At 41.1% G+C, this 19669-nt stretch overlaps 1 protein-coding gene across 2 annotated transcripts in view; it reads left to right on the top strand.

The window, feature by feature from the left end:
• Positions 1-277: 277 nt before the first annotated feature.
• The window catches only part of HTR2A (5-hydroxytryptamine receptor 2A), a 71829-nt gene continuing 52437 nt past the window's right edge, over positions 278-19669 (top strand). The window contains exons 1-3 of one of the 2 annotated variants that reach the window (XM_055244528.2): positions 1584-1728; positions 2168-2905; positions 5822-6022. In XM_055244528.2, the coding sequence (XP_055100503.2) occupies positions 2494-2905; positions 5822-6022 (613 nt within the window). In that variant the 5' untranslated portion in view covers positions 1584-1728; positions 2168-2493. Of the gene's footprint in view, positions 1729-2167; positions 2906-5821; positions 6023-19669 lie in introns of both variants that reach the window. The other variant, XM_055244529.2, reaches the window with a different exon arrangement.

The following is a 19669-nucleotide window of genomic DNA, read 5'->3' as shown; positions in this document are numbered from 1 at the left end:
AATACTTACACACATTATCTCAGTTTAGCTTCACTACAACCTTATGAGGAAGGTACGACCATTATCCCATTTTACAAGTGAGAAGACTGAGCTTTAAAGGGAGCAACTAGATGAGGCAAGGTTCTACTGTTTATGAGTGATAGAGCTAGGATCCAAAACCAACGAACTCTAAGATCTGTGTTCTCTGCTGCCTGCTTGCCAGCATGCATATTTGAAGTGGAGGGGCAGGAGGGTGGCAGGCAGGGCAGTAAGGGGGGCACTAAGGCACCCACCCAGGAAATAGGTGGCTAGTCTCGACCACAGGGTGCAAGCTGCAGGCTGCAGGAGAGGACATGTGAGAAATACGCATACAGAGGTAGCACCGGAGACGAAGTGGGATCTGGCAGCGAGAATGAAGAGTCGCGGATAACAGCAGCTATCTGAAGAGGTGGTGATTCCATCATGCAAGCGAATGGGTAGGAACAAGCACTGAGAGCCGGGCAGGGGGATGCGGAGTGAGGGGAGATGCTGAGGTCAAGGTCTCCCAGGCTACTATGGAAGGAGCCAATGGGCAGCTGGAGATTTAGGTCTGGAAGTGAGAGAAATAATCAGCTATGAAGGTACAGACTTGGCCACAAACATATTGAAGGCACGAGAGTGGTTGAATTTGTCTAGGGAGAATGCAAAGAACAGAAGGTGATAGAACTGTAGCAAAACCCAACTATTGAGGAAAATATTTTCATGCCTGCAAAAAGAGATATCGAACTGCCTCCTTTAGAAACCTACTTGGGTAAGGGCTTTCATTACAAGTAAGGCAAGTTGTCATTACTGGTGGGGGAAAAATTGGTACTGCGAAACCAATTTATTTCCTACCACATGTGAGGTTTTGAATAATATCTGGGTGGCATATTTCTGCTGAAGAAAATAAGCCAGTTCAATGGTGTATCTATTAAATAAAAATAGCGCTAATAGTTTATCAGAGTTATCACCACAGATGTGCCTAGCCACCCTGAGCCCACGTGGCCAATGTCAGTAATTCCACTCTGGACACAAACACTGTTGGCTTTGGGTGGAAGTGCCGGACACTCACAGCACTCTGAGGACATACTGTTTTCTAGCCTTATTTATGTTCCCTCTTCACCCTTCAGCCTAAAAATTACCACAGTGCCACTTACCTACCTTAATGGGAATCTGCACAAAAGGCCATTTCTCCAGTTTCTCTCAAAAGCAAAGGAAAACTTCCCAATATTAATATGTAGCAAAAAGAGGGAGAAGAAAAAGCCTATTTGGTCCGCCCTCCTGGCTGTTGCTACCTTGCAGCTTATGACATACACACAGAGGGAGTTCTGACGAAATGAACGAGGCAGTCAGAGAGCTACTCCATTCCCGTGGAAACCAGGAGTCCCTTGGTGCAGACAGCTCTTCCTACTTTCCCATGCAGTTCTTTTGTGCGACTTTGAGGGGCTCGTGAATGATTTCTAAATGTGTGCCTGCTGAGGCGAGCCGCACAGGGAGGGAGGAACCCAGCCGAGCCGTGCCAGGGGAAGCCAACAGGATCCTAGCAGTGCGGGAGCTGGCTCAGCTCTTGTATGCAGTTTTTGAAGTCAGCAAAACAGAAACCAAATTACTATCATATTATGCTGGTGGAAGATCAAGAAGAGGGGACTCTACACCAGTTTAATTACTGTGAGAGATGCAGCGAGTCACAGAATAACAAATGTATCTCATGTGTGGACCCTGAAGAAAAATGTAAGTTCTCATGCTGCTATATTTTATTGCTGTGTAATTTTCTTTCCGGTTTGAAATCATGCTTGGCCAACATGTAATCATTTCAATGAGAATTTCTAGTGAGGAAAGTTGTCTGCTAATCTTTACTTAAGACTTTTTTGTTTTCCTTTTATTAGCTAAGCAACATTATAGGAGCTGAAATTTCTGACAGCAGCTGTGGCAATTCAGCCTAAGAATGGCTGAGAACTGTAACCCAAAGTACATCCAATTACTATGGGATTAACAGCGGATGTATTTTTAATTTGATTTCTTAATGTAGAATGTGTACATCCCCACTGTTTCTGATTGCATGCTATTTTAATAACACTGTGGCTAAACTAGTGCCATCGGCATAACCAGCAAAATGAGATATAGTTAAACAAGAGTCCCAGTGGTTATAAAACTTTTCTTCTTTGTCCAGGACGTTTATCTCCCCGAATGCTCAAAAAAACCTGCAACCTCTATGCTGAAAGTTCATTCTGCTTTTTTGTCCTCGCTTTGGTGAGAAAATAATAAAATCAAACAGTGGACTCTCCTAAAATTGTGAATGAAGAAAACTTAGAGCCACCACAGTTCAGTCCTTTAACTATCATTGTAATAATGGAAGACAAAAATCCAGCCCTGGGAGACCAGCATGTACACCAGCCTCAGTGTTACAGAGTGTGGGTACATCAAAGTGAATGGTGAGCAGAAGCTATAACCTGTTAGTTCTTCCACATCTCATCTGCTACAAGTTCTGGCTTAGACATGGATATTCTTTGTGAAGAAAATACTTCTTTGAGCTCAACTATGAACTCCCTAATGCAATTAAATGATGACACCAGGCTCTACAGTAATGACTTTAACTCCAGAGAAGCTAACACTTCTGATGCATTTAACTGGACAGTCGACTCTGAAAATCGAACCAACCTTTCCTGTGAAGGGTGCCTCTCACCATCGTGTCTCTCCTTACTTCATCTCCAGGAAAAAAACTGGTCTGCTTTACTGACAGCCGTAGTGATTATTCTAACTATTGCTGGAAACATACTCGTCATCATGGCAGTGTCCCTAGAGAAAAAGCTGCAGAATGCCACCAACTATTTCCTGATGTCACTTGCCATAGCTGATATGCTGCTGGGTTTCCTTGTCATGCCCGTGTCCATGTTAACCATCCTGTATGGTGAGTGGCATTAGTTTCCCAGCTATATTCGCACTGGTAATAAAGAGCATGTGCATGCCATCAGCAGATGAGATGGGGCTCAGGGGGCAAACAAACTATAAATAGAAGGCTTTGTTTATGGATTAGAGCCTACTATGTTACTTATATTTTACTCTTAAAATGGGATTTCACATAAAAATCAGACAGTCTATGACCTGTGATCATTGGAGAGTTTTGTGCTTCAAAACATGTACATCCTGTGTAAAAATGATCATTGGAGAGTTTTGTGCTTTAAAACATGTACATTTAATGTAGAGATTTTTATAAATTACCCCATACAGTCATAAACCAGTAACGTGCCCATCATTCTGAATCTACTTGATTTTTCCTTCTTTATATTCCCAACCAATATTCCAGCCTTCAGGGCAGAACAGTTTTAATCTTTGTCACACAGTTTTCAGCACTTTTAATGGAGTGATAAAGCCTTCCCAATTACTTTGGAACATTTGCAGAGAGAACATTAGTAGTGCAATAGGTTTTATGTTAAAATATGCAGAGTCTCCATTAGAATAAATGAATTACTCCAGTTTTAATTGTTCCCTGCCCAGAGAAGCTAATTTGGAAATGTGCCTTTGAATTATATCCTCAACTCTTTAAAAATGCATATGCATAAACTCCTCCAGTCTGGTTTGGAGGAGGGTGGGAAACAAATGGGAAGGGATTAATCTTGCTTTCTTCTCAACAGAGTTTGAAACAGTCAAACCTCTCAGCAAGGGACCAGAACGTGATATTCTTTCCAAATTATGAGTAATACAGCCAGATACCTCCTTAAAGGAGAGAGAGACTATTGTGACTGCTGACACAGGCACAAGCAGCAGTCACTCAGAGCTTAGAGACAGGTTATGATAGCTATCTTTAAAGGGAAATTTTCTGGCCAAGTCTTAGGGGCTAAGATTAAAAAACATCAACCCAGCCCTAGAGAGTGTGAAGGAGGAAGGCGGTACGCAAGGGGGAGCAGGCGCCAGTTTCCACAAAGCTAGTAACTCTCATTGCAAGTCCAGCCTTCACTTGACCATTTAAATGCCACACCGGAATGATTTCATTAAATTTGCCCGTTCTTTCCCCGGTGTCGCGGGGAAGATTCTCGCTTCCCAAACCCTCTCCCCTAGGGGGCAAACTCCAGTGGGGGTAGAAGGAGTGACAGAGCAGGACCCAAAACAGAGGCTGGAGGGTGGGGTGACCTCTGGCGTCACCCGCTTGGGGAGCAAGGGCGCCCCCTGGCGGTCGCCGCTCTGAGCGAAGCCCGTTCCCTCCGGAGCCCCGCCCCTCCCTGGGCTGCTTCTGCCGCCTCCCCCAGCCCACAGGGCGTGGGGCATGGGGCATGGGGCTTCTCCCGCAAGGAAATGCCCCCTCCTTATCCCGCATCGGAAACACGGACTGAGGCCTGGGCCGCCTCCTTGCAGAGAAACTCCTCCGAGGGCCGACATCTGTTCCGAACAGACAGAGCGTGGCTTCCCCCATAAGGCGCTGCAAAGGAAAAGGCTTTCGTTTCAGCTCAAGCTCTTTGCAAATAATATAAGTGAATGGCTGTAAATTAGGCTTGTACCTACGCTCTTTACTTGTCTAAATATCTCTTGTGGCACTTTGGTAGAGAGTGTACGTTTGCGTTGGAATTTGTTCGGCTTTGTGGGTCTGTAATAAGAAAAGTGGACTTAAAAATTTTCCTTCTCACATGCAGGCAGATCTAACTCCGCTGCTTATACTGTGATCAAAACTAATTAAGGTTTATATAACCTCTTGATCCCCCTCCAAAACACAAAATCAGGACACTTTGTTTATGTCCATAAGGCACACTCTAACCTTCCTCATATAGCAGGTGACCAGCAGTGTCTCTTACATTGGAATTGTCTAGGGAGCTTGGAAAAAGCTTTGCAAACGCTTCGACATTTGATGTCCACCTCAGCCCACCATCCAAAGATGATTGAATTGGGCTGGGTTTGGCATGGGCATCAGGACCTTCTCTAAAGCTCTCCAGCTGATTCTGATGTGCAGCCAGGGGTGAGAGCCACTACCCTAAAGCAGCTATTCACAAAGCGTGGTCCCTGGACCAGCAGCATCAGCATCACCCGGGAGCTTGCTAATTCAAATGCAAATCCTCCAGCCTGCTCCAGACTAACTGCATAAGAACCTCTGGAGGGGGGTCCAGCAGTGCGTGTTTTAAGAGGTGTGGCAGAGTCTGATGCTCACTAAAGTTTGAGAAATGCCTCCCTAAAACAAAGCTCAGAGCAGGGACACCTTCCTTTATTTTTCTTCACCCTTGTCTTCAGCTCTGCCTACACATACCCCAAATTTGAGTTTGGCACCCAAAGCATTATTAGATCATTATTTTCCGTTTTTACAAACAGACATATTCACTATCTGAATTTTTAGTCATTTAGTCATTTGCACTAATGCAATTTATTGCCATCACTGTATGGGACTGGATGGTTATAATAATGACTAAGAGGTGAGACTAACCTTAGGGAAATACAATCCAGAGAAATATGTGAGTAAATGCTGACGGTACAGCGTGAGGTGCTCCAGAAGAGGAACCAAAACACAACCTTTGACATAAGCCATTAAAAAGAGAAATGTTTTGCCAGGTGTAAGGGGGAAAAAAGAGAACCCCCAAATAGAGACCATCCGAGTTTACCATGCCACACTCACATAACTCCAGACACTAGAAATTTTCAAACCCTGCACTCATCAGCCAGTGCTAGCTTATCATAGTTAAGTACAGTTGCCAGTGGGCTTCTTTTTCCAAATACTAAAAATATATTGTGTTGCCCTTTGCCACCACCTGTGCCCGTCCCAGAGCTGGAAATTGTCATAGGGTAGGGATCCACATGCTCCAGGAGGCACAGGGTTGCTCACTGACACCAACCTTCTGCCTCACAGGGTACCGGTGGCCTCTGCCGAGCAAGCTTTGCGCAGTCTGGATTTACCTGGACGTGCTCTTCTCCACGGCCTCCATCATGCATCTCTGCGCCATCTCGCTGGACCGCTACGTCGCCATCCAGAATCCCATCCACCACAGCCGCTTCAACTCCAGAACTAAGGCATTTCTGAAAATCATTGCTGTTTGGACCATATCAGTAGGTAAGTGGGAACATATTTCAGAGTCTCATTTGAAATGACAGTTCGTGCTTTCTGAAAAGACTTGTTCCATTTTGTTGTACTGAAACCTGACATCCTCAATCTACTGTTTTCGGTGGTGCAAGATATGTTACAACATCGTAATTATCAGATTCGCTTCAGGAAAGAAAAATCTGTTTATGTCACTGGCTGACAACATGAATTTGTATTGCTTTGCACAGGCAAGACTATAAACAGTAGAGCCAAAAAAAATCAGAAATAACTGCTGTTTTCCCTATTTCTTACTTTCAAGTCCGCGACTCTAATTCTTGGGTTTCCCAAAGACCTCAACTTTTGTAATCACTAGACTTATGGTCAATGTAAGGATGCAGACCGTTTAGCTAGAGAACATAAAGCCTCTGGGCTCTAGAGAAAGGTCCCAAGTGCTGTAGCTTGGAGGGAAAAGGTGGGCCAGAGGAAAGTGCCAGGATTTGCTTCGGGGCAAGGCTGCTTTTCACTCCGCCCCAGTGTCCCTATTGACCTTCCTCCTTTTATGATACCACACAGCAAAGGATTTCAACTCGCTTCTGTTAGGCTGATTACATACATTCATCTCTCTCCAGTATTGATCCTCTGTCACACACCTAATAGTCAGAAAAGCCCAGGGAATGGAAGCTAAAGGGGCGGGTCTCAGGCAGTGAGGTGAATTGTACCCTGTCAACCTCAGCAGCTTGGTTGGTAACCAAAGATTCTCTGACATTCATTTTAAAATCCAAAAGCTTAGCAGGCAGGAGTGTTGCACCTGCTTATGGCCACGCCAGTGCCAGTATCCGCTAATATGAGAGACTATGAGGTTCCACTGCTTGAAATCAAGGGCTTGAGTGAGCTTATCCACAGCATTGGAATAATAGTACCAATAATAAGAGCCAACACAACAATACAATATCTTGTGTATTTTAGTTCCCATTGTTTTCTTTGCTGCTAGCAATGGGAACTATTATGCAATTTGAAGAGTAAGTAGCTCCATCTTATAGATGAGGAAAAACTGGGATTCAAAAAGCAAAATGAGCTGTGCAAAGCCCCATAGCCAGTAAGTAGCACAGTGACGATTTTGTTGAATTCTGAAGGGAACATCTGATGGAAACACTAATAAATCAGGCTTGTGTCACTTTCAAATGTTTAAAAAGTCTTACCTACTTTCTATTTTAAATTTCCCATTACCATTTGAGATAGAAGATTCTATGGTGCTTATTTGATAAATGAGGGAACCAGAGTACAGAAGTGTTGTGGCTTACTGGATCATATCTCCAACTTGCAGCAGGACTAGGACTCTAAACTTCCAGCACCATGCCCTGTTCTTTCTGTACCTTCCTTAGGAAACAGTTTTTGTTCCTAGAAAATGCTTATAGTTTCTGGGACTGTGCAAGTTGGACTCATTCTACTAAGAGCAAGAAAGTGAAGGGCCAGTAACCACTCAATCCCAATTACACATAAAATGCCCCTGGGAACATTCTGATTTAATTGCCTAGGGTGAGGCCAGGTGATTCTAAGGGGCAGTCAGAGTTGAAGACCACTGAGACACGTTTTCAGGGTGGTCAGTGTGATAAGTAGGAGAATCAAGAATAATGCAAAGGGAGCAAATGAAGCTATTTATTTTTACCCTGATACACTGTCCATAGTTTTACCCCAATATACTGTGCCATTGGTGAGACAAATGCTGGGAAGGTCAACCATCTTTTCCTCAGCCACACTGACTCCCCCATCTCATTCAAGCTTCATGATAACACCAGTAGTAAGGTAACAGTTTCTGAGCACTGAGTACAGACCCAGTAGTATACAAAGCCCCTTAAAGAAAATCAGCTGCAGAGAACTCAGTTGCACAGGATGATATCACTTATAACCGGAAGTCAGTATGGGTCAGTCTGAGTCCAAAGCCCATGCTCTTTCCAGTGCCCAAAAGATAGCCAGAAAGAGCCAGGGGCAGACTATCACCACAGGAGGCAGGCAGGCTGGAACGGTTGTGGTGGTGCTGGGCAGGGATCATTCATCCACCCACTTGGCCAGTCTTTTTGAGATGGCATTTCACTCTTGTTACCCAGGCTGGAGTGCAATGGCACTATCTCGGCTCACCGCAACCTCCACCCCCCAGGTTCAAGCGATTCTCCTACCTCAGCCTCCTGAGTAGCTGGGATTACAGGCATGTGCCACCACGCCCGGCTAATTTTGCATTTTTAGCAGGGACAAGGTTTCTCCATGTTGGTCAGGCTAGTCTCGAACTCCCGACCTCAGGTGATCCACCCACCTTGGCCTCCCAAAGTGCTGGGATTACAGGCATAAGCCACTGCACCCACATTTGACCAGTCTTGTAATGTGCATCTACTATGTGCTTGGCACTGTATAGACCAAGATGAAAAAGATATGCATTCAAAGATCTCTCACAGTAAGGTAGGAGAAGACAAGGAAACAAAAGAATAAAAAAAGTTACATAGAATCTATACTAGAAGTCTGAGGTGTGTGCCCTGAGGAGGGGGCAAGTGGAAAATGTAAAAAGGAAAAAGGCAGATCTAATGAAGGACCTACAGAGACTCAGCACAAATATTCTCTTGAGTTTTCTTCTAGTGTTTCTGTTTTGATTATTTTGCTTTGGGTTTAGTTTTTTGTTTGCTTTGTGTGTGGTTTCTTTTAATTTAGATCCTTAGTCTAGCTGGAATTTTAAAATATGATCTAACTTGTTTTCTTCTACTAGTGACTAAAGCTTTTTTTAGACTCAATTGATATTTTCTCTTCAAGCTATTGATATGTTCACTCTCTTGATAAATTTCTAAATATAATACTGTCTTGCATTCCTGGAATATTGAGTTTGGATGACAAAGTTGGTTGGTTTATGATTCTTACAAGTTTTCTTTTTCTAGCTTTATTAAATAATAGAGAAGTTTCCACTTTCCCTAAGTCTTGAAGTCTTTAAGTAGAAATTATATGTTTTTGAGAGGTTATGTAGAATTTGGTTCCAAATCTCTCTCATCCTGGCTCCTTTTTAAATAGTATTTTAAGTTACATTTCTAATTTATATAGTTATTGCATTTACATTTTCTATACCTTCTTGGGTTATTAGCTGCATACAAATTTTAACTTTTACATTGATTCTTTTATCATTAAATGTCCCACTTTATATCTAGTGATGCTTCTTGACTTAAAATCTATTTGATCTTAGTATAGCTATGTTAATTTTCTTTTGATTATCATTTTTGGATATATCTTATTTCATCCTATTACTTTCAAACCTTTTGTGACTTTAAAGTGTTAGCCTGTAAGCACCATATAAAGTTTTGTTTTTAACCCAATCTTTGTCTTTTAGTTGGAGTTTTTAGTCCTTTTACATATAATGTTAACTCATATTTGTGTTTAAATCTGTTATCTTACAATTTGCTTTCTATTTTCCTATTTGTTCTATATTCTAGTTTCTTTTCATTCTTACCTTCTTTTGGACTAATCAAGAATTTTCAATTCCTCATTCCCCTTTATGAGCTTTTTATCCATTGTTTTAAATTACTTCAATGATTACAACATTCCTTATTGACCTTAGAGTCTAAAACAAATTATTACTTATAACACTTCTTGGATAGTGCAAAAACTTTAGAACCTTTTAACTCCATCTATCCCTGTTGTCTTTTGGGTTTTTCCCTATTTACTAAATGTCTTTTTTAAACCCATAAGACACCATTATAGCCATTCTATTCACTATTTCTCACATATTAACCCCTGTTGCTGTTTATTGCTTTCTTCATTTTCGTGATTTTGCCTGGGTTCCTCATTCCTGAAGAATTTCCTCTAGAATACCATGTTGTTTTTTCTGTTTTTCTTATCCTAGGCATCTTTATTTTGCTTTCATTTCCAACACATTTTTGCTCAGTATAGAATTCTAGGTTGATAGTCATCTTTTTTTTTTTTTTCAGCACTTCATGAGTGGCAAATCCAACATTTCAGGCTTTTATTTTTTGTTTGTAAGAACCCAGCTGTCAGTCTTATTGTTATTCCTTCAGAAACATCACCTTGTGCCACACCCTGCTGCTTCAGAATGTTTTCTCTATTTTAGCAACTTTACCATGATGTACTTAGTTGTGAATTAGTTTTTTTTTTATTATTATTATACTGTAAGTTTTAGGGTACATGTGCACAATGTGCAGGTTTGTTACATATGTATCCATGTGCCATGTTGGTGCACTGCACCCATCAAGAGTTTTCTCAAAGTGGCCAAAGTCACAAGTTTAAGAATCAATACATACACCATGCAGGATAAAAACAAAAACTATTGACGAGTTAATAGTTTTTGTTCTTATCCTGCATGGTGTATGTATTGATTCTTAAACTTGTGACTTTGGCCACTCTGAGAAAACTCTTGGCCATCATCTTTTCAAATATTGCTCCTGCCCCATTCTCTCTCTTCCTTATGTCTGGGACTCCAATTTCATGTATGCTAAACCTTTTACCCAAGCTCTTTATAACTCAAGCACTTCTACATCTCTACATTTTCTTTTTTTTTTTTCTTTTTTTTTGCTTTTTTCTTCATCTTTTAAGTTCAGGGGTACATGTGCAGTATGTGCAGGTTTGTTACATGGGTAAACGTGTGCCATGGTGATTTGCTGCACAGATCATCCCATTACCCAGGTATTAAGCCTAGCATCCATTAGCTATTCTTCCCGATGCTGTCCCTCCCACCTCCCCCCACCAACAGGCTCCAGTGTGTGTTGATCCCTGCCATGTGTCCATGTGTTCTCATGATTCAGCTCCCATATATTAGTGAGAACATGCAGTGTTAAACACTTCTACATTTTGTACATTTTTCTCCTCTTATTTCTTTAGATAGCTTTACTGACTTTTCTTCTTGTGTTACTAGTCCTCTCAGCTACTTCTAATCTGCCTAAGACCCATCTCTTGTTTTCTTAATTTTAATTCCTACACTTTTAGTTCTAGATTTTTTCATTTAATTCTTTACAGATTCCAGGTTTTTAGAATAATTCTCCATGTTTTCATCTATTTTCTTAAATATTAATCACAGGTTATCTGGATCTCTCTTTTCTGAGTTGTGGGATTACCTAGGGATTTCTCTTTTCTGAATTGTGGGGTTTTTTTTTTCTCTTCATTCTGTCTGTTGGTATGTCTGTTAATTTTTTTAATTGAATACTGTGTATGCCTGGTAATTTTTTTTTTTTTTCTTGAGACGGAGTCTCACTCTGTCACCCAGGCTGGATTGCAGTGGCACAATCTCGGCTCACTGCAAGCTCCACCTCCTGGGTTCATGCCATTCTCCTGCCTCAGCCTCCCAAGTAGCTGGGACTACAGGTGCCCGCCACCACGCCCAGCTAATTTTTTTTGTATTTTTAGTAGAGACAGGGTTTCACCATGTTAGCCAGGATGGTCTCGATCTACTAACCTCATGATCCGCCTGCCTTGGGCTCCCAAAGTGCTGGGATTACAGGCGTGAGCCACGGCGCCCAGCCGCCTGGTTATTCTTTTTAATTGAATACTGGACACTGGAATAAAATGTTTGGGTGCTTTGTTGATACCATCTTTCTCCAGAGTGGAGTCTTTTAGCATTAACAGCAGTTAAAGTAAGCACAGTTCCCCTTAATCCAATAAGGGATTGAGTTTATTTAAGGCAAGGTTCTTATAAAAGCCAGTCTATTTTCAGTTTGCCTTTATACCTAGGATGTATTTTTTCGTGATCCCAGATGAGAGCATCCCATTTCAAATCATCATGTTATTTCTATTAATATATCTAAAATAAATAATCTCATTAAGTTATTTCCTCATTACCCTGAGTTCCAATTCACAAGTTTTCCAATAATTTCTAAATAACCTAGTGGCAGAGTCGATCTTTTAAAAGCAAGTCAAAAAATGCAGACGCCATAAAGAAAAATATAACATAAACAGTTATATAAGTTTGATATGGCTAAAATCAGTGTAAGCAAAGTTAAACGAAAAATATTTGCAATGTATATGATTGGCAGACCAAGGGTTAATAACCTTAAGATACAAATAGCAACATATTTAAAAAGAGGAAAAGGAAACAACCTAACAGAGAGAGAATAAGCTAACTAAAATTTCAGGCAATTCACAGAAACAACTTGAAATGGACAATAAAACTTATTTACCATGTTTAGCCTCTTTAACAGTCATGGCAATATAATCTAAAACAATGCAGTAACATTTTTCACTTACACAATTGGCAAAATGAAGTTAGTGAAAACAGCCAGTGCTTCCCTGAATATGGCACCACATGCACTCTCTCAAAACCCTGCTTGTAGAAATGTGAATTATTTGTTCTTGGACAATCTAGCAAAAGCTATTAAAACTTGACCTATCAAGTCTACTTGAGAGAATCTACTCTATAGAAAAACAAAAGCACATGTAATGATCTTTAATGCAGCAATTTCTTCAGAATGGAAGAAATGGAAAGGTTGGATTATGTTTAGATATGTCACTTTTCTCTAAATTGCAGAATATTTTGAAGATCTTAAAAATATTAAGTTGAGACTACAGCTGTTTCCATTTATCCACAGTTTCCCTTTCCATGGTTTTATTTACCCAGTTAACCAGTCTGAAATTGTTAAATGGAAAATTCAAGAAATAGACGATTTGAAAGTTTTAAATTGCCCTCCATACCAAGTAGAGTGATAAAATCTCCCGCCATCCTGCGTATTACCCAGAATATGAATTATCCCTTTGCCCAGCATATCCACGCTGCAGATGCTATCCACCTGTGAGTCAGTTGGTCGCCATCTCGGTCATCCGATCAACTGCCATGGCATCATAGTGCTTGTAGTACAGTCATCTTTATTTTACTCAATCATTTACTAATACTTTAATTCTTACTGCTGCTAATCTCTTACTGTGCTTTGTTTATAAATTAACTTTTAACACAGGTACGCATATACAGGAAAAAAACAGTCTATATAAAGTTTAGTATCCTTGGTTTCAGGCATCTACTGGGGGTCTTGGAATGTATGGCCCTCAGATAAGGGGGGACCACTGTATTTGATATTTAAGTAAAGGAATGTTCATAATGTTAAATGCAAGAAGCAAGTTTTGGGGTGGTATGCATGATGTGAGCTCATTCTGGTAAACTAATGATAATATAGTGATAATATGTGGGGATATATATATATATATATATATATGTATACATACACAAATACACACACAAGTGCTGAGAATCTGTCAAAAGACTTCACACTTACCAAGACGATTAAATTAGAAAGAATGGCAGGATCGTCAGCTTTTTCCTTAAGCATTTCTATATAGTTTTGTCACAGTTTTGTTTTGTTTTGTTTTGTTTTTTCTTGAGACAGAGTCTTGCTCTGTTGCCCAGGCTGGAGAGCAGTGGCGCAATCATGGCTCACTGCAAGCTCCGCCTCCCAGGTTCATGCCATTCTCCTGCCTCAGCCTCCTGAGTATCTGGGACTACAGGTGTGCACCACCACTCCCAGCTAATTTTTTGTATCTTTAGTAGAGATGGGTTTTCACCATGTTAGCCAGGATGGTCTCAACCTCCTGACCTCGTGATCCGCCCACCTCGGATTTGTTTAGATATGTCACTTTTTTCTAAATTGCAGAATATTTTGAAAATCTTAAAAATATTAAGTTGAGACTACAGTTGTTTCCATTTATCCACAGTTTCCCTTTCCATTGTTTTATTTATCCAGTTAACCACAGTCTGAAATTGTTAAATGGAAAATTCAAGAAGTAGACAATTTGAAAGTTTTAAATTGCCCTCCATACCAAGTAGAGGCCTTAGCCTCCCAAAGTGCTGGGATTACAGGCATGAGCCACTGCACCCGGCCTGTCACAAATATTTTTGTTCCAAAGTGTTTCAGATGATCCAGAATGCAGCTGTTATAACTGCATCACGGGTCAAAGACAGCTTCTTGGATGAGGCAGCCAACTTTCAAAGTTAGCAAAGATCTGACACATTTTCACCTCAGTAACCACATCATAGATTAGTCAAGTTTTCCTGCACTCAGTACTCCTGAAATGTACTGCTGCTTTTCCCTTGCTCACCATTATCAGTGTGGTCACTTCACTGCTTGCCAAGGATTCCATCTAATTCTGAGGAAAAGGAACATAATTGCAAATCAATTGTGTTTTCTGTGTGGGAGCTTCTGAGTAAAGCAGCAATGACAGGAGATTGAAGCATTGGATTAAGAATAATCCTGCGGGGTGGGGAGAGAGTGATCCTAGTGTTCTCTATGGATTTCATTTTCCCTTCATAAACCTACTTCCCATGATCAGCAGTAACTGTGACTTCACTGCAACGTATAAAATGAGCAAACCCTTTCCTCAGGATGGTTTCTTTTCTCATGGACCCTTCATGATGTATTCTTTTTCCATATGCCAATGCCATGAGAAGAGAAAATAGAAGCTACTTTATTTCCTGTCTTTAGCAAAGATATATCTCAGAAAAGGTGAAAATGACTATTTTCACATTGTCGCATTCTGACAGGCAACCAAAGATACCACTTTAAATTCCTTTTCCAGATGTTATTTCATTTCAGAAATATATTTGCAGTTTATGGGGTAATTTTGAAGTACCGTCGGTCTAAATAGATTTTTTTCCCTCAAGGATAAACATGATCATGTATTTTCTGCATTATTACTTTTGTAATGGGAGGAAAGGCAAGCTGTGTTACATTTATTTGGGGCCATTCCCCTCAAGCTGTGACACCTTACATAGAATCTTAACCTGAAGGCTGAGGTCACTGGACCTAACCTTTTACCTTCACGTAGCTCAAATACCTACCTTCCTAGACAGTGCAGATGTTTCAGGAAGCTTTGAAGGACAGTGAAAATGATAAGATCTCATTGTAGTTTTGTGTTGATTTAGTATATGGGGATTTTAGCATAGTTTCATGTTATGTTTTTGTTTTCTATGATTGGCTGTCCACGGTTTTTACTGTGGGACTTGGTGAATGTAAGCAAAATGTCTGGAGCCACACTATCTGGGTTTGAATACTGGCTCTGTCCCTTCTAAGCTGTGTGACCTTGGGCAAGTTACTTCACCTCTCTGTGTCTCAGGTTCCTGGTGATAAAATGGAGATGGTAACAGTACCTATATTATGGTTTCTGTTTGCATGATGGATCTCTCTTGGAATCTATTTCATATGCTAATTAGCCATGTGAGAAAAGAAAATAGATGCTAATTTATTTTCTGTCTTTATGAGGTTAAAGATTGAGTAATGTTTGTCATATAAGTGTTAAGTTTTCAACATAATTTGAACTCTTGTCTTGGCTTTTTCCTAATTGGTAAATTAGGGGATTAAGCTCTTTGTGTTATCACAGCCTACCTGTATATTCCCAGTTTGTTACTTGTCACTTGACATTACTTGTTTTTTTCCACATGGATTTATGGAGTCTCATTTATTAATGTTCCTTTCTCTTACGGCTTCTGAATTTTGAATCATTACTACAAAAGCCTTTTCCACTACAAAGTGAAATGTTTTCTCCCATTACTTTTATGGTTTTGTTTTATAAATTTCAGTCTTTGAGCCATTTAGAAATTAACCTGTGATCTAATTTTATCTTTTTCTGCATGGCCACCTATTGTCCCAGCATCATTTGTTTCCCCATTGATTTCATATACCACCTTTGTCATCTACTGCATTCCATCTGTATTTAGGAGTTTATTGACTTACTACTGATCTGTCTACTCATTCACCAGAGCATACTTTTAATTAAGGATTTTTTTTATTGTCTCTGATTTAGTACTTTCTCTTTTTTTTTTAACTTCCCTGACCATTTTCATTTGCTTGTGAGTTTCAAAACCCAGCCTCTAATTTCCCAAAAACTACTATACTTGGAATTGCAGGTAACTTTATATATCCACTTTCTAGACCTTTTGGCTGGCATACTTTTTGCACTTTTTTTGGTCTTATTTTTTATTTCTTTTTTTATGAGCAACCTCGAATTCTATATGGAATGAAGTGAATGTATATAAGCAAATGTAACTACATAAAATCTAAGCACTTAGGTTGAAAAAATAGCATGCTCATTTAGGTCCAAGAGGAATGACAGCAAAATATATTTTCCTATGATGCCTTATCTTCTGGAAAAAAAAATGCTTGAAAAAATAAATCAACTGAGTAAACCAGACTCAAAACCAGATGGTGTTCTGTCAGCCTTTACACTGGAGGACATTCCCAGCCCCACAGCCTGAAACAAACTATCTGAGGAATCCACTTGAGATTGTCTCTCCTGGGACCCTCCAGGTTTATGTCCAACTCCTTTATATGGCTATTAGTCAGCCTAAGAAGTACATGTCAGAGACTATTCAGGCAACCAGGACAGAAAGGGCTTTGGGTTACCTGTCCTCACTTCCACTTCTGGGAGATCATATGGTAAGTTAGCATCTACCAGAATACAAACGGAAACTTGAATTAGTTCAAGTCTCCTTTTGTTTCTCTATCTTTTCACTTTCTCTCCTAGGGGGAAGAAGTGAAATTGCCTCCATTTGTTGTACCTTTATTTTTGCCCCTGCCATGCTTCATTTCCCTCCCCACAGGTCCAGAGAGAGACCCAGGCACTGCCCCAGCCTGCAGCTGAGTGGCTTGGCATCCAGGAACAGAGATGTTCACAGCCATGTTGAGAGAAAGTGCTGCTGTCTCTGGAGTATGGCAGTGCTGGAGAGCTGTCAAGTGTCAAGTGGGCATCTATGCTTGTCACTACCCTGAAACAAAGGATCCGCAGGGCCACCACTTGGCCCACCCCTTCTCTTGTCCCTGACTGCAGTGACCCTTCCCTTCTTCTGTCCACAGATGTAAGAGAATTTAGGGACATCTCCTTGACTGGCCAGTTGTCTCATACTTAGAAGCACAATATGGTAAAATATCACGAAAACCTCTGCTCTTGAAAGACATGTCCTTGGTTGTCCCTCAGGACATTAACCCGTGGATAAGAAGTCATTTAATGACCCAGGCAGCTGAGAGCCAGCCAGAGTGGCAGCTGACTTCTCTCTGCATGGCAGACTTCAGCCTCAGCTTTGGGAAAACATGCTCAATAAAACAGGACTTAGCACAGCATAGACGCTCCATGGCCACTGGAAACTGGTGAGAATAATTAAGAAACGATCAGGTCATAAGAAAGAAGCGCCTTTTTTTCTTTTTTGAGACAGAGTCTCACTCTGTTACCCAGGCTGGAGTGCAGTGGCACCATCTTGGCCCACCACAACCTCTGCCTCCCAGGATCAAGTGATTCTCCTGCCTCAGCCTCCTGTGTAGCTGGGATTACAGACGCCCGCCACCACACCCAGCTAATTTTTCTATTTTTACTGGAGACGGGGTTTCACCATGTTAGTCAGGCTAGTCTCGATCTCCTGACCTCAGGAGATCCTCCCGCCTCGGCCTCCCAAAGTGCAGGGATTATAGGCGTGAGCCACCATGCCCGGCCAGAAGTGCTTTATTTTTTGTTAGTGGGTTGATTTGGCCTGGCTTATGGACTACGAATTTCTTTATTCTTTTGCTAAATATTCTTTCTAAGAGGAAGAGAAGGGACAGGGGACTTGTGTTGCTTCTGGCTATTTAAAGCAGAGGAATAACATCTGCATGCTGCCCCTTCATGCCCACCCCCTGCCCTTGGGCTGCGTCAGGAGCCTGTATGCTCTTGAGGCTTCCACTCTCTCCAGATCAGTCTTTTCTGGGCTAAAAGATAGGAATCGTCACCATGCGAGGAGCTAAGGTGGATCCTCTGTTCAGTTTATTGTCACCAGCATCCTCTGTGTGCTAGTATCCTATTCCTTCATTGGCCTAACCAAAACCCAACCTGGATGGCTGTGACAAACCAGCCTTTACTGTTGCCACACTCAAGTAACTCAGACCTGCTGGAGAAAGTTCTACTCTGTGAATTGGGCACACCACCTATCTGTGGTTTTCAACCTCAGCTAGATCCTCTTGTTGATTGCTATCAGTCCTTTAATTTGTTCTTGGATTTTTTATCTTTTGATACAGGGTCTCACTCTGTCACCTAGGCTGGAGTGCAGGGGTGTGATCATGGCTCACTGCAGCCTCAGCCTCCCATGCTCAAGCGATCCTCCCACCTCAGCCTTCCGAGTAGCTGAGAATATAGGTGCATGTCACCACACCTGGCTAATTTTTGTATTTTTTGTAGAGATGGGCTTTCAATGTGTTGCCCAGGCTGATCTTGAACTCCTGGCTCAAACAATCTTCCCACTTCAGCCTCTCAAAGTGCTGAGATAACAGGCATGAGCCACTGTGCCAGGTAGTGGATTTTTTCAGATTTTTCTCTTTAGGTTCTTTTTACAGCCTTTGATTGCCACTGTCTAAGGCAGATAACCATGTCCCATTCTTCCCCAAGAAAAGACCATCATGCACAATTGCTTTTTTCTACTCCCATCTTCCAATTGTACCCCTGATCTTCTGTACTTCCTGTCTCTACCTCCTGTTCTTCCCAAGAATTTGATTTCTCTCCATCTCTCTCCAACTTATGTTAATTTCCGCAAGATTTTACCCTTGCTTTTTCTATTTTGTCACCTTTCATTCATGTCTCAAAGCAACATTGGCTGCAGCCTCCTTCTCTTTTATTGTTCTTGTCAAGGTCACCAAGCCCTTCTGCATTTCCAATTGAATCCAAAAGACTATTTCTATTTCAACAATTTATTCAGGTAATACACAAATACATTCTCAACATGAAAGAATCAAACAGCTCAGGACTACAGAGAATACAAAGTGAAGTTATCCTTCATCCCTCTCTGCCTCTCTGGATCAGCACCTACAGCTCTTGAGTTAACCTTGAACTGTGCTGTCCCTCCCCAATACAGAGCATAGGCAGGAGAGGAGCACTGCCAAGCAAAGCTCCCTCAGATTTCAGCCCTTGGAGAATGCCCCTTAATTCCCATCCATGTGTATATCCTTTGATCCTTCATTTCACGCAGTTTCCTCAAAACCCTGCTGACATTTGCTGCAGTTTCTTGTATTTGTTTTTGTCTTTTCTTCAAGTTCTGTTTCCCTCTAAACCAGATCCCATCTGCTGTTTTCCAGAAATTCTTCCATCATTTAAAAAATACTAATAAAATGACATTTTCTTTTCAGGAATTCTGATTTTTTCTTCTAATTCTTTTGTATCATTAAATAGAATTTTAGGGGTGAGACAGTATAAACTTGTGCTCAGATACTATCTTGATCCACAAAAGCAGAATCATATGTGTATACGTACACATATATGCACACACTCATCTACTGTTACTCTATAATGCAATTTTTTGATTCTGTGGATTGATGTCTTCACATCTGTCTTCTTCCTTAGCTCCTTCCCCCTCCCTAGATCTTCTTCCTCTGTGGCTTTTGCAGACTCCTTTTCTCTTCTTCCTTAAATGGTAATATCCTCCAGAGACCCATTCGCTACCTTCTCATTTTTTATTTTTGCTTCTGCTGGGTCTTTTTCTTTTCGTGGGTTCAGCTATTAGAACACTGACAAACTGCTTAATAATCCACATCCTCTCACGAAGTGCTCCCCAGGGCTTCAACCCCCCGGCATCCAACTATCATATGGACACTTGTAGCCAGAAGTCCCCCACACTTGGGTGAAAAGCTCTATTCATTATCTACCTGTTTCTCCTGAAGGCTGTCTTAGCATCTGCCATCAACATCCACTCAGCCCATTAGA

This window comes from Symphalangus syndactylus, chromosome 15 (genome assembly GCF_028878055.3).
Source record: "Symphalangus syndactylus isolate Jambi chromosome 15, NHGRI_mSymSyn1-v2.1_pri, whole genome shotgun sequence".
Taxonomy (NCBI): domain Eukaryota; kingdom Metazoa; phylum Chordata; class Mammalia; order Primates; family Hylobatidae; genus Symphalangus; species Symphalangus syndactylus.
This window is presented reverse-complemented; position numbering and strand designations above follow the sequence as displayed.